Source organism: Motacilla alba, chromosome 1, assembly GCF_015832195.1.
Source record: "Motacilla alba alba isolate MOTALB_02 chromosome 1, Motacilla_alba_V1.0_pri, whole genome shotgun sequence".
Taxonomy (NCBI): domain Eukaryota; kingdom Metazoa; phylum Chordata; class Aves; order Passeriformes; family Motacillidae; genus Motacilla; species Motacilla alba.
This window is the reverse complement of record NC_052016.1, coordinates 82,220,071-82,236,037: the sequence shown is the minus strand read 5'-3', so window position 1 is coordinate 82,236,037 and position 15,967 is coordinate 82,220,071. Positions and strand designations below refer to the sequence as shown.

The 15,967-nt window shown below is 34.4% G+C and overlaps 1 protein-coding gene across 15 annotated transcripts in view; it reads right to left on the bottom strand.

Moving 5' to 3' along the window:
* Positions 1-15,967, bottom strand: part of GPC5 (glypican 5) — a 603,769-nt gene that overhangs the window by 274,056 nt on the left and 313,746 nt on the right. For 14 of the 15 annotated variants that reach the window (XR_005258720.1, XR_005258721.1, XR_005258709.1 and 11 more), the window contains one exon: positions 10,254-10,416. Coding sequence is in view for 12 of the 15 variants with exons in the window: in XM_038151931.1 (XP_038007859.1) it covers positions 10,254-10,416 (163 nt within the window). In the remaining 3 variants the exon portion in view is untranslated. Of the gene's footprint in view, positions 1-10,229; positions 10,417-15,967 lie in introns of those variants that run through there. The other variant, XM_038151946.1, reaches the window with a different exon arrangement.

Here is a 15,967-nt window from a genome sequence, read left to right as displayed (position 1 = left end):
TGTTATTTTACAGAATACAGGTCATAACTGAGTATTTTGAATAGTTTCACTCTTTTTAGGGAACTTCTGATTATTTATATGTGGGTGTCTGTGTGTGTGTGTGTGTATATATATATATATACATACATATATATATATATGTATTCACACAGGATTTCCAGATTTTCTTAGTATCTCCCTTACAAATTATTTATTAGGTCTCTATCTCCCTGACATATTGTTTCCTGAGGGGAAAAAAAAAGATAGTGCTAAGTTTCTGTAACAAACAAAAATTAATAGATTCTCTTTTATTTAAAAGTTAGCAAATGGTTTCAGCATGAATTACTGAGAAGCAGATTAGTCAAGGCATTGGAGTTATAATCATTAATAGTGGAAGACACAAATATGAAACTAATAATATTTAAGTCTCTGCACAGGTTGGAAAGGGAACTCTCAGGAGATCACACACACTTTGATTTTCTAAAAGAATATAATAAAGCCTGGAGATGCATGACAGGCCGAAGAGCTACCTTTGACTATAAATCACCTTTGAGTAAATCAAAGTGCGACATTTATCATGGTTACAGTCTGTTTAAGAAATAGAAAGATGGCAGTCTGAAATCATTCACAACTTTGAAAAAGGACAGATTCTTTCATAGGTAGATTTTAAAAGTGTTTTACAATTCCTTTTTGATTCAGTGAAGTAATTTCTTATTCATGTAAGGGCTGTGAAAGTTTTGTGTTGTTGTAGTTTTACATTTATTTTTGTGTTCAAAATCTAAAAGGAAGAATAGGTGAAAAAGATACCAAGACAGTTTGATAACAAAACAGACCATGGGATTTACAGACATTCCCAATTCTTTTTTCACCAGTAACCATTTTTTTCCATCACAGATGACGGAGAATAGGAATGATTTCTTCTCCCAGCAAACTAGAGCTTTGAGAAAACATGAATTCTGTTTTACAGGTCTTATTAGTTGTATTTGCAAGTACCTAAAGGAACCCGTGGGTTTCAGGCTCTAAGTCCCCCCGGCTAGTTTGGGATTTAAGCCCGCACGGCTCCTACATGGATGAAGTAAAGGACGAGAAGCGCTCTTTCTCCACGTGGTTCTGATGTCCTGTTTATTAGCTGGAAGGGGACATCTGCATCGCAGAGCTTCCAGGTGGAAAAAGAGGAAGAGCTTCAAACCCAAGGGACATTTATACCCACGGAATGGGAGGCGGGGACGGAAGGCCGCAGCCAAGGGGACACCAGTGAGGAGGGGCAAAGGGAGGGGCTGCAAGGGACAGACCACCGTACCAAGGGAACAACCATCTGAGAAAAGGGGGGACACAACACCCAGTGCAGCATCCAAATAACAATCTAGTGCATCACAACAAGTACCCCCTCTATTTTTTATTGCAATAAGTCATTAGTGATACTGACAATAAGACTGTGAAGTACATTTAAAGATATTTAACCCTTATCTAAAAATAAAAATCAATATTGAATCAGAACCAGAGTGAATGCAAAAGAACCTAACTTTGGGAAGGTGTTCTCTAACTAACTTGAGATATCTGTGCTTAAGCTACTGAAGCTTGTTCTTTTATGGTCAGTTGAGAGAAATAAGGATTGTAGGGCACAATTCTCATCTTAACAGGCATGCTTAATGTAGGCCTAATGAGCTATACCCTCATGAGGTTACTCATTTTCAGTGATACGTGTTAATTTCTTTACAGTGACTATAAAAGAAATCTAAATTTTTTAGCTCATGAAGAAAAATCCTGTCTCTGTGTCTATTGTTATTAAATTAGGATTTGCATACTAAGGAAAAAAATGAAATACACAGTAGGCTATGGCTGTCCTCCAATATTCATGTTTAGATTTTGGATGGTAACAGGTAGCACTTTTACTGTAACCTTGAAGTAGATAATCTGATCATTTAAAGGAATTGTTACTAGAATATGATAATAGTTTCAAACTACAGAGGTTAGCTTAATATATTCTCACTAAAAGAAATAAAACCAGTACATTTCTACAAAAATAAATTAAAAAAAAAAAAAAGAGGGCAACTCATTTTGAGGCTTTTGGTCAGTAGAGTAGGACTAAACTGGGAGAGTAAAAGAGTCATCCAAAGTGGATAGTAAAAGCTATCACAGGCAGTAAGGGAGATGGAACATCAAGAGTGAGATGCTGCTCTTCCCCTCCTTCTGCCAAAAAACCCATTAAAACATGGACAGATTTTAAAAGAACATTTCAAAATTATGAAGAATTTCTTATAGAAAGATCTCCTCGGCACAATAAAATCAGTCATAAGGGTAACTGGAGATGAAAGTGACTATTCAGAAGGTCTGTTATTTAAAAATGCATCGACTTTTGAGGGCTTATTTGAAGTAAAAATTCTCACATCTTTGAGGATTAGACATCACTACTCAGAGAAAGGGATTGATTTAAAATACAATTAATTAAAAGGAATGTATTTTTGCAGCAAAACACCTGCTCATTTTTGTTTTGTATAAAGGAAAACATTATAAATTCTCATCCACTGAATTAATGGAAGTATTTGATAAAACAGTAAAAGTGCTTAGAATACAGGGATCAAGAGTTACAAACTTCTTTTTCTCTTCATGTCCTTAATACATTATTATGAAACACATTTCAAAGAACACATTAACAAATAATGAATATTTATTTATTTATTGAATTATAATCAACGACTAATCAGAAATTATTAAAATGTCATAGTGAAATGGGTTCAATTAAATATTACATGCCTTAAAAGGCTCCAAATTTCTGGTAACTTCTGAAGTAGTGGTATTATTAGAAGGTAATGGCTTTAAAAATAGAATTAGACCTTTTTAACTCCATTTAAACTTATTATGTGGTCTCTCTGGAAAGTACAAACTCATATGAAGTCAGTGAAATGATGCCTACTCAGAATAAAGTCAATCAGAACTAATTTCAAACCCAACAAATTAGCCATATTATTTTCCAATTAACCATACTTTGCATAAACTAGCAGTGTATTTTGACTTGATTTTGCATATATCAGATGCACATGCAAAAATAAATAGTCCATAACCTAATATAGAATAGATAAGGAATTTTATTTTCTAGTATGGAGAAAAAAAAAAAAAATGGTACATTTATTTTTTTAAGAGTTGTTGCCTTGATGAAATTTTCAAAGTTCTTCTCTATTAACAGGATGATTCATAAAACTTTAGATTTTTTTAGGAAAAAAAATACGTTCAGGTCAGACATTGGTGAAGTGGTTATTCTGATTTTAGTCTATCTGCCAGCTGAATGGCTTTAACCATAGTTGTAGAGACTTAGCCTGACTATTATCTCCTACTCTGTCCAAATGATTCAACAGCCTTTGCACAAGAGAGACACTTACAGTAGGTAAAGGTAGGAAACAATGTACTTGGGATAGCATGCTGCTTTTTGAAGGATTAGCCTTAACTGGTTTGCCACTGGCTCGTTTCAGGGGATAGGATTAGTAAATAACACAAATTCTATGGTATCACATAAACCATTTGCATTTATAGTGATTTTATTCTGTGTTTGTGGAATGGATATGGTTAACCATTTCTTGCTTAGCTAGAAGTGACATTTGGTGATTGTTCTTGATGCATTTTAACGAATTCAATGTCAGCTTTTTTAACCTTATGAATCAATCAAGAAAAAGTCTGTCTGTATTCCCCATCTCATAATTTTGTTTATAGCTGGTGGTTTGTGTTTGAGATATGTCTGAAAGATCCTTGTAGAGGAGGAGTAGGAAATGGGGGAACTCACAGAACAATCCATGCCATTTCGAAAGAGGGAATACAGCCTTGCCTTATGTAGGGCAAAAACTTCCACACAGAAGGTGTTTTTACTCTCCACCTTTCTTAACAGTACCATTCAGAATTAAATCTTGTAGTCCACAGTAGGAAACTTGACTTTCACTGTCAGGTCAATTTAAGCAAGGACTGTATCTGTACTTGGCTTTCTTTGCCTCTGTAATTGCTTCTGTGCTTTTTGGCATAAAATTTAGGTGAAATAAGGAAATGGTGTATTAATTATTCAATCATTAGGTAACTTGTTGATTGAAAGCTTTGAAGTGTTTACATATCTGGAAGACCGATCACAAGAATTTGAGGTTTTTTCCCCTCTCTCTATCCAAGAAAATAGTCTGAAGGATGTTCATGCAGGTGAAAAGTTAAAAGAAAATGCATAAATCCACAGAGAGGAGTTAATTGGAGCCTTAGTGTTCTCCAGGCTGATAAATTACACTTTTATTAATCTATTACCACATAAAGTGTCTATCTCCACAAAGATACCAACTTTATTCTGATGTATAGCATACCAGTTCAGATGATACACAACCTGCATGATACCTTGACCACACAATACCATATTCTGTATTTCTCTGATATTTACAAAAGGGAGCTCTTGAAGAGCTATAGCCTTTATATCTATAAATGTTTTTGTTCCTTTTTTTTTTTTTTCCCTCTCTTTAAAGGAGAATCCAGAGCACAGAAGGACATGCTGGAGTATGTCCCCTGTCCTCAAGTTTGGGAAGCATAAAGCAGTAGGCAGGAAGGGGATTTTGGAAGTTTTTAAAAACTAGTAATGAGTAATAAACCAGAATTTGTTCAACAGGTAGATGCTGTACAATAACACTTTTGTAAGAGTGGCACTGGCTACTTTGATTCTACTGCTTTGGAAATGAAAAAGAATTTAGGACATTCTTTTTCCTGATAAATAGCTATGACACCTGTTATCTTATGAGTTTTCATCAGGAAATATTATAGAATGGATGAGAAAGCAATAAACATTAGAACTTTGCCAGAAGATTGTTTCTTTACTGGTAAACATGAGTGTAAATATTTATACATTTGTTCAGAAATAATACATGTAGTAAAAGGCTCCAGATTTCTGGTAACTTCAGAATTAGTGGTATTATTGTAAGGTAATTCCCAGCAAAATATAACCTCATGTTATTAATGCAGGTTGTTTTTAATAATTGCTCTGCTCTGATGTGCTGTTTTAGACCAGTGAGTGTTCTCATTAAACACTTCATGATAACTTAGAACCTTTGAAGAGCAATTGTGCTTCTTTTTTTGTGTGTGATAGGTGCTGTCATAAAAATCTTCATGTCAATAAAACATATTAATACAAGGCAAAAAATACCACTGCAAAATATTATTTTTATATTATCTGATTTTATTTCTGTCTCTGTGTAAATTCCCTCAGCAAATTTTACAGAACCGTTCCCCTTATTTGTTTTTGAATTAACAATCCAACATGACAGTACAGTTTCAATCCATTACTCAGGTTAAATTAATCACTCAAAAAGTGCAAATGTTGACTCATTAGACAACGTGCTAAGAGAGAGAGATGATACTCTTTAAAAGAGGTTTCTTGATAGAAAACAATCAAAAATTGAAATGTTGTCTTACTTTTTTCAAATGTATAATATCATTATGCAGGTCACACCTTTTTGCAAAATACTGCATAAGAAGTTGTATTGTAACTTTTCTCAGTTTTTACAAGGCATTTTAAGTGGAATCCTTTTGGTTTTTCTCTCACTGCTTGTATTGGTTCTGGCTGAGCTAGAGTTCATTTTCCCATAGCAGCCCTCACAGTGCTGTGCAGTTTGGTGGCACTTGGCACCTGTCAACCCACCACAGTGCTTCATGTTGTTGTACATCTGGCAACTTTACCTGTTCAAACTTCACTGACTGATGAAGGTCTATGCTTAACAACCCAAAAGTGGTTTTGGGATTTTTTTTTTTTTTGTGGAAATCTTTGGAAATAGTTTATCCTTTGCCTTTGTTTATGCTTCAGTAATTTATATCATCGAGTATTTTTGTGCCAACACTTGATCATGCACAGAGAAAAATATTTGAACTTCATATGTGTTGACAATATGTATCTTCTTGCTTAGTATTTCTTAATTCTGGAAATGCAAATTTTTCACGGGAACATGCTAATTGCAATAAATCTTTCTCTTCAAAAGATTTTAAGCCTCACAAAAGACAAGGCTATGAGAAAAAAGAGCTCAGGTTATGTGAAAAGGAAGGGTGAGATCCCCAAGCCTCTAAATTAACAATAGCCTATGAGAATGTTATTGTTAAAAATTATTATTGCAATATTCAGACCAAATGTGGCATTCACAGCAATAACTTTTATTTTTCTTATTCATTTTTAGTAGAATTGAGATGTTCTGAACTGAGTGAACTACGAACAGTGAAGTCATGTAGCCCTTCCAAAGACACCTGAATAACACCTCACATTAACATTTAGAAATTAGGAAGAATACTCTTGTGTGTAAATAAAACCTGAAATCCTACTCAGACATAAGGGATGTCTTAGTTTACTGAGGTAACAGAATTTAGATGAGAGTTAAAAAGAATTTAACAGATGGCAAACATCATAATGGAGATTTTATTACCAGCTTTAAGTAGTTTTGGTCCCAGAATATGCCACCAGAATCAGATTTAACAATGAGGAAAGCAACTATAGTGAAGTGGGTGAAGGAGCAGAAAGAGGAGAAAGGGCATTTGAGACTTAAGAATGTATAATGTCAGGCAAGAGATGTAGACTGGTTTATTTATGTAGAGATTACAACATAAAGCCTTTTCCAATGAATTTTACCTCTCCAGCATGATTTGAACAAGAAAATAATAACCCACAGATTAAGAAGACTGAGAAATAAAACATTCAGGAGACTTCTTTCTTCAAAGAGGATGAATATCAGGTGAGAATAAAAAAAAAAAAAAAGGGGAGATAAGGTTTGCCCATATATATCTTAAGCACAAAGATATCCTCGATATTTCTGCATATTTGAGCCCTGAGATCAGGGAGATCACTAGGATATCTCTGGCTGCAGTATTGAAACATGTGTGTTGCTTGTTAAAATGAGCTAAGAAAGACAAACAAGTGGTAGAGCATTTTTCAGTGAATTGGTGGTCTTGATAGAAGAATTATGAGAATTTTGATAGATGGTATTGAGAACCTCAGTGGAGTGATTTTTGGGATTAGCCCCTCCTCACAGAGCTATTTGAAAACAGATTCAAATCAATATGTAGGTGATAAGTATTTGTTGTTATTACTGCTGCATTCCGCAGGGGGTTTCAGAGAGGTAATTCATTGTGACGCATGAAATAGTCCTGTGGGAGCTCCCAGGTTAGAGGAGAATAAAACTAGCAAATGAAGTGTCAAGACTTTATACTACTGTTTATTTTATACATTTAAAGTGCACTACCCTTTCTAGTAGCATTTCTTAAAATAACGGCACGATTTACCATGTTTTAAAAGTTTTAAAAGTTCTTTACATTTTGAAAGAGCAAACCAGTCAGCACTATTGTAGCACATTGAAGCATTAAATATAATGCAATGATTGGACTGTTTAATAGAAAACTAGATTTTTTTTTTCAAAATATAACACATTTTAAACATTTTTGTAATGCAAGGCTGTCGCTTCTGTATTACAAATACCAGATGTCTTGACTGGCCTTCTAAAGCCCAAAGGCTGTCACCACACATTTGTCAGTCTTCAGCACCAAATGAAATAAATCCTTACATCTCTAGCACTGAATGTGAAAACAAGGAATCTTTCACTTCTCAAGCTACGTGTACACATAAAATTGGTACAAGTTTGTTTGGCAAAAGTATATCCCCTCCCTTCCTGTCTGTTCCTCCTGGGGTTGAGTATCAGACACACATCCATTAGGCAATGACATGGCATCAAAAGAAAAGGTGGATGTGTCTTTATTTTTATACACAGCAATTAAATAAAAGGGCTGGTTCTGTATCATACTTTTATAGCTTATTAAGATCATTGATTTGCTGCACACGGGGTTGTCTCCTTGGTGAAAATGTCTGCAGAAGCTACCAAAAAGAGACCCTGGGCTATGGCTAGGACCTCTAGACTTAACTATGGAAAAAATACATAGTAATCTCCCTTTCTTTCCTGGCTGGTTATGAGAGAAAGCAAAGTTGTCCAGAAGTAAAAGAATGCAGAAAATTTTTTGATCAGGAGAAATAATACTATGTGACTCTGTGGAGATCTAGTGCTGAGGATCAAACTTACTCATAGGCTCAATTCATAGGCTTGCCTGAAATTCAGACATACTTTTCAAGTCACTGTAAGCAATATCATCATCATGAATCTATCTCTTCAGTTTAAAAACAAGGAGTTTAAAATCTGACTTAGCTTTTAATTGATATTAGTCACCCAAAGCCAAGAAAAATACACAAAATTACATATGTTGCATAATTATATGTAAACTATAGATATTAAAAATATAAGCCTAAATTCTTACTATGTTTATATTTTTTCAATTCTAATTCCTCACATAAAGTCTTGAATCTTGAGAAGATAATTTTTTCTTAGTAAAGTATATTGTTTTCCATTTTAAATCTAACTTTAAATTCCCAAATTCCTATTCATATATCACAGTGATGCAATAGAAGAATTTTTCAAACACCTGTTTTATTTATTCTAAACATATACTTTAACATATACTTAAAGACACCAGTGATTTCTGGGAAAAAAAAATCTTGATCTATATTGTAATAAAATTGTACAAAATGGAATGTTTTAACTGTTCTGTTGGACAGCCCATATCTGATGCCCCAGAACAAAGTAGGACTCTTTCTGGTACACATTAAAGACAACTTTTAAGTTGAATTCCAAAAAGGAAATGCATGCCAGCATAAACCCATGAAATCACAACAGCTCGTGGAAGGTACAAGTAGTTCAAGATTTATGCACAAGTCAAAATATCGAACAGTATGGGTTCATATTTTTGTTCTATAATATCATAGAAAAAGTTCAAATGAAACAGAAATTCATGCAAATTTCACTATGCCTAGCACACAGCTTATAATTCTAGCAATTTAGAAGATGTAGTATAAAGAGGATATGAAGGCTAATTATAATTTTGACATTTTGAAAAGATTGCACTAAATATATCAATATTAAGAGAATTCTAATGCAGTAGGAGAGAGTGAAATGAAATATACTGTTCTTGAAATTCTTTTGTCATTTAATACTTTCTTAATAGCTCTAGTCACATTCTAAGGCTATTTTACAGTACTTCAATACCACAGTGTGTCATTATCAAATAGATATAAGATATATACAGTATTACAAAGAACATCTGGTTTTAAATATTTGAACTCCTAACTTCTTTCTCCAAAGTTAAACCTCCAAGGGCACGCTAAGGAAGTAAGTGTCCAAACTTTTTTGGATATTGCTCAAAATCCCACCTAGACTTCTAGTAGGACTTGAAAATGTATAGATTAAGTGTCAGTGCAAGAGGATCTTAGGCTGATTCCAAACTGAATTATTAAGGCATGCCCCAGAATGTTCTGTCACATTTTTCCAGCAGTTCAAAAAGAAATGGGAAACCACATGTTCTCTACAGCCATAATTTTAATTGCCTCTTTACTGTCAAGTCAAAAAGGACCTGGGGTTCACATCTAAGCCTGAAAACATGCAACACCCTCAAATTCAGTGAATATAGATAATGCAAAATGCAGGGTGAAAAAAATCAAAATGGAGAAATGGAGTGTAGATGAAAAACATTCATCTACTGTCACTATCTCTGCATGTATTTCTAAACTCGAAGAGAAATAAGAAGAGAAATAAGACATGCTGAAAAATGTCCTGATTCAGAGAAGTAGTAACTTACTTTGCTTATGATTAGAGTCCTATGCCTATCAAGTGAATAGCCACAGGATTTTTAATGAAAATTATTATAAATGTGTTTCAGAGAATAAACAAAACAAAAATACAATGCAACCAAATAAAACCCCAAACTACATAAAAATATGACTGTAAGAAAAGTGGAAACATGCATAAGAAACAGCAGTGGCATTATTGTTGTGTGCTTCCGTACATTGGTTCCAATAGTTTTCCATGAAATGCAACTACCTGCATTAAACCTCATGGTCACAGTTCCATCAAAAATTGGTGCAGTTTCTCTTTTTAACTGCCAAATCTCTTATGTTAATGTAATAACTCAGAGTGACATGCCACTTTATACCTATTATTTGACCAAAATACTGTGTTAAGTCTATATTGTGCCAAACATATTTTAACATGTGTTACGATAAAACTGATACTCATTGATACTGTGCTCACAGAAATCCTATAATTGCAGGCCTGTTCCTGTAAATCTTGGAGCACCACATAGGTGACTTTTCACATCTTTTCCAAGATAATTCAGTGGCATGTATTAGAGGAAAACATACCAATTCACTCTTTAAATGCATGAAAGAAACAGAATCATGGACTTACGGTCTGTAATTTTCAGAACTCTTTTGAATTCTCCACTTCCAGATCCTCCACAACCATCTTCATCATCACAATCACCACTGATTTGCTCATCTACACCTCCACCACTGCCTGTTTGTTGGAGATCCCATTTGCCATATTTTGGAAATGATTTGTCCTGCAACAGCTGAAGACAAGATATAGTATGCAAGTTAGCAGCACATATGGAGAGCCTCAGAGAAAACCCAAATTTTTGTATATGTCCCTAGTAATTACCTGTTTTGAAAAGGAAATTTCAGGATTGACAGAATGAGAATTCTGATTTTTTTTTAAATTTTTTTTCAACTCTGACTCACAGATAGATTTTAAAGAGTGGTATTTGGGGATGTATGGTTTAGTTTTATTTAAGAACCCACAAAAGGTCTTTATCACTATATGAGAAAATCAGGCAACAGTTTCTTGCCCAGAGGCCAAGTGGAATGGTTAAGTACATAGAATCATAGAAAAGTTTGTTTGAAAGAGACCTTTAATGGCCATGTAGTCCAAATTCCCCTGCAATCAGCAGGGACATCTTCAACTAGATGAGTTTTCTTAGAGCCCCACCCAACCTGATTTTGAATATTTCCAGGGCTGGGTCATCTACCACTTTCCTGGGAATCCTGTTCCAGTATCCCACCACCCTCATTACAAAAAACTTCTTCCTTATATGTGGCCAAAATCAAATCTCCTTCAGTTTAAAACCATTGCCCTTATTTCTACCACAACAGACCCCAATGAAATGTTTATTGGCCCTTTCTTTTAGGCCCACTTAGAGCAGACAGCATCTGTGCTACTTAACAGACGGACCTGGATCTTTTAAAGACCCATGTGGTGTCTACAGAGACTTAAGATACATTTATTGTTTTATGTGAATTTTTCATGTTTGAAATACTTGAAATGTGTGAGAGCTGTGTGGCAGCTCTATGTTAGTGAATCCAAAACACACTTGTCTGCTCTGTGTGTGCCATACCGAAATGTGGTAGATGCTGAAGAAAAAAGAATGTGTTGGGATGATATCAAATGCTTGACTTAGGAACAGCAAACCAAGCTAGTACATTCAGAGGCAGAGCTAGCATAGAGAGAACTATTTCCAAAGGACATCCAGACATTACTTGGTTAGAACTAATAAAAGTGAGGTAAAATAAAACAAAGGGATAGCTGATGCTGGCCTAAGCAGTATAGAGGATTTGGTTCCAGTAAATAAGATTGTTCGCTGGCTCGTTTTTATTTCTCACTATAGACATGGCCAATGATATCTGCATGGTTTGTAAAAAACAGTAGAGATCTGTTTAAAACATTTCTCCACTATGTTGAGCGGTGCTGAGCAGTCATCTGAATAATGTTAATCTCTCTCATTTATCAAATGTGCAAGTGCTGTCATACAGTTTTTAAATACTAGGTGGTACAACTGTCATATACACACAATGTGCCCTCTTCCCCATTCAGATTCAGTTCAATTTATCTGTCAGATAAATATAAACATCATAACCTATAAAAACCCAGGTTCTTACAAATGTTAATAATTCTTATAACCTCATCTCATCCAAAATGCCAGTTTGTACAGGTTTGTGCATTACTCATGCTTCAATCTAGAAGACTTCTTTACACCGGCCAAAACCTCACTGTCTCAGATTCTTTAATTTAATAATGAGATAGTACTTTTTCCTTAAAGAAGATACTAATTAGTTAGAAACAGACTCAGTTGTTTTATACCTTCAAAAATGTGTTTGTTTTGTTGTTTAACAAGGTACTGGGTTCATATTTTCAACGTATATACTAAGTTTATTTTCAGATTATAGAGTCACTTCCCAGATGAGGATCTCTTAAGTGCTGTACAGTGCCCAACAAAAAAATATATTTTAATCACTACTGCAATGAGATCATTCAGATAAATCTCAATCCTTCCATGAAATTCACTTGCTCCTCTGTGTAAGAACAGGAGAATGCCACTCACCACTGAATTAGCAGAGACAATTTATGCAGCACTTTTAATTCAAAAGTTTTATTAGACATTTATATGCTACCTGAAAGAAAAACTACCTAGCTAAGAGGAAAAAAAGCTCCTTGGTACGGCTGTTCTACTCCCTGCTCATTGTGTAATCCATGCCATACTTCTACAAACTGGTATTTATTGAAACAAAATACAGACTGTTTAATGAACTGCACTCAGTTAAAGAGCACACCTCTTTTTCACCCCAATTCATATTGTGACATATTCCCAGGGCCAGTTGTATGATAAGGTACTCTTTATTCCTGGGATCTGTGGCATCAACATGGGCAGGAACTTATAGCAAGACAGTTTTTAAAAACAAAATGTGTTGCCGAATTTTCTACAATATGCCATATACATATATACCATATATATATTATATATAGGGTGTGTGTATATACATATATATATACACACACCTATCTGTGTGTGTGTGTATATGTGGTCTTCAGGGCAGCCAGGACGAGAGAAGAGAGATGGAGAAATCTTGACTCCATGTTTCAGAAGGCTGGTTTGCTATATTATGATAGACATTATATTAAAAATGCCACACTAAAACTATACTAAAAGAACAGAAAGAAAGATGCATCAGAAGGCAAAACAAAAATAAAAAAGAATGAATAACAAAAGCTTGTGACTCTCAGAGAGTCTGACCCAGCTGCATCCTTGATTGGTTATTAAGTAAAAACATCCAACATGGACCAATCAAGAAAGCACCTGTTGCATTCCACAGTAGCAGACAGTAATTTGTTTACATTTTGAAGCTGAGGCCTCTCAGCTTCTCAGGAAAAGAAAATTCTGACAAAAGGATTTTCATAAAAATGTCATAGTGACATGTGTGTGTATATATATATATATATATATATATACACACATGCACACATTTTTTCAGCCAGAGAACATGCATCCTCCTCTATATCTCTGTCTCAGTCTTAGAAATATATTGGTTTAATAAGGTTTTCCATCTTGTTGCTTCTTGAAATTTCAGAACAATTTAGTTATCTTTCCTCTTTGTCTTCCTTTTTTATTATTATGTGCTATTGACTTATGACTAGAATCCTAAAAATACAGATGATCTCACTTAATTGCTTTAAAGGTAGGTCAGTATTGAAAAAGTGCACTTTAACTTTTTTCAAACTTTTCACTGTGCTTGAAAAAGGAGAGATTAAATAATGAGTAAGCTCATTTGTTATTTGGACTTTGTTATTCTCAGTTTGGTCTCCTTAATTGTACAAGAATAAATATTGTCTCCATATAAGTTCACAAGTCTCAGTGCTGGTTCCTTACTAAGCAAGACTTGGATCTAGTATAAATTCTTTATTAAACAGAAATCCATGCAGTGCTTCCAAGCTAAATTGATTCACACTATAAATAAAGATAAAAGTTGTTTAAAATAATTGTTCTCTTCTGCTGCACTTTTTATGAAGCTATTCTTTAAGAGGAAAATAAGTACATGTTATAAATGGAAAATTTTGTTGTATACACTTACTGGGTCTTTCAGCTGAATGAGGAGGGTTACAAGCTCTTTATTCTCTGCACCTCAAAAAAATACATTGACTGTTTTCCTGCTGTGTCATAATGTAAAATAGTCTCCTTTTTGTCTAAAAGTTTTTCTATTCTATCAAATTTTTGCCTCAAAAACCCTGAAACCACAAACCCCAGGAGTTTAATTACACATTATTGTCTTTCAATTTCAATGAAAGTGGCAGCAAATATTCTTGGCAACCATGTTAATTTGAATGAGTTATGGTAAGGGTTAATTCAACACTGTTCTGAGACTGCAGTAGATACACCAATATTCTAGATTTGCTGGTTCTTAATGTTGATGGAAGTTTATTGAACTAAGACTTTGGTATCAAAAGCATGTCCTCTGCTAGTGGCATTTTATTTTCCCAGAAAATTTGTGCACCACTACTATGGTAGTGGTGCATGGGGGAATTATTTGGGTGTAAATCAAATGAAAGCTCCTTGGGAGTCTTCAGCTTCACAGCTTCCCTACATAGCTTTGGGAAGTTTGACCTCCTCATTAGATCTTTTAGTGCCCAGTTGCCAAAATACCTCTCAGGACTTGCACAGATGACTTAGTGGAATGCATACTTTGACCCAAAAGCAATTCTGAACAAGGTTATAACACCAAAAATACTGTTAATAAATTTTGTGACAGTTCACATTTTAGAATGAAAATATTTGCATTACGGAAGTCACATTGTTGTATTAAAGTACTTGCAGGGTTCTGTAAATACATGACTCCACTCTGTAACATTTTGGTAAGAAAATGAACTGCTTGCAGCCGCCACAGAGGCACCTTATGAGGGCTCTTGAAACTTCTCAACAAATCTCAGAGTCTAAGCATAATTAGAAAAATTATCACTAAGGATGTATGATCATTGTACAATCCTATAGGGCCTTGTAATCTTTCAAGATTATTTGAGACTTTTATTGATGATCTGGAAATCAAAATGAAAAACAAAGTGGTAATGATAAATCTTTTATTGCCATGGGAACTGGAGAACTGCTAAATAACAAAAAGACGTGACAAACTAAGAAAATCTCATCTGGCAAGTGAGGCAATTGAGTGAATTTTAAAACACATGCTATAATAAAAGACAGACAAAAGTAAATTTGCAAGTCTAAATATTGTATTACATGCATATTAAAAGACAAAATAGTCTGTTTTGTAAATTAATTGTGGGTTTCCTGGGTAGCAAGCAGAATATGAATTACCCAGAGTAGTGTTCTAGCCAAAGATTTTAATGGGATATCTTTGAGGACAGAAATAGGAATACTAAGTCAGATTAGGGGTGTTATATTACTCCTAAATTTCATTCTCATTGTCTTTGTTCAGAAAGGATGGCCCAGAAGTGAATTCCATTACAGTGATTAAAATGGAACCAAAAATCCTTTTGTTTTAGCCACGGAGCTCATCCTTTAGCATACTCAAAAAACCCTTGATCTCAAGATTTAACCAGCCTTAGAAGCCTTGCGAATGCCTATATGGCAAATGCAGATTTAGCAGATTTGGTAGGCCAAAGCATATGAAAATGACAAATAAACAATTTTTTTTTTTAACTGAAAGTGAATAAAAAAAATCTATGCTACCAGAATCATACATTTAAAAACATTCATGTTGGTCTATATAAAAATGATTTTTTAATAATAAACAGTTGTTGGGGTAAGGGGTTTTTTAGTTTGGTTTGGTTTGGTTTGGTTTGGTTTAGTTTATTTGAGGGTGGTTTTTTTTGTTGTTGTTGTTGTTGTTTTGGGTTTTTTTGTTTTTGTTTTTGTTTTTCCTGGCTCAAATAGGTTTTGGTCTTCAAGCATGAATTATTTCAGAGGTTCAAGGACATGGTATGTATAAGGTTAAAGTAAAAAACTGAAATGGTCCCTTCTACCTCTTGAAAATATATTAATTCATATAAGTAAATCCAAAATGGCAAGAGTGTACTCTGTTTTGCATTTTTCTGCTTGCAGGAAGTTACAAGGGATTTAATCTCTGTTGTTTATCTCGACAGGAACACCAGACAGCCATTCACTCACTTCTCCTCAGTGGGATGAGGGAGAGAATCAGAAAAATGGTAAAACTGACGGGTTGGGATAAAAACAGTTTAGTAGGACATAAAAGGAATGGCAAATAACAATAGTAAGGATGGTGAAAGAATCTACAAAACAAGCTATGCACAATGCAATTTCTCACCACTCACTGACTGTT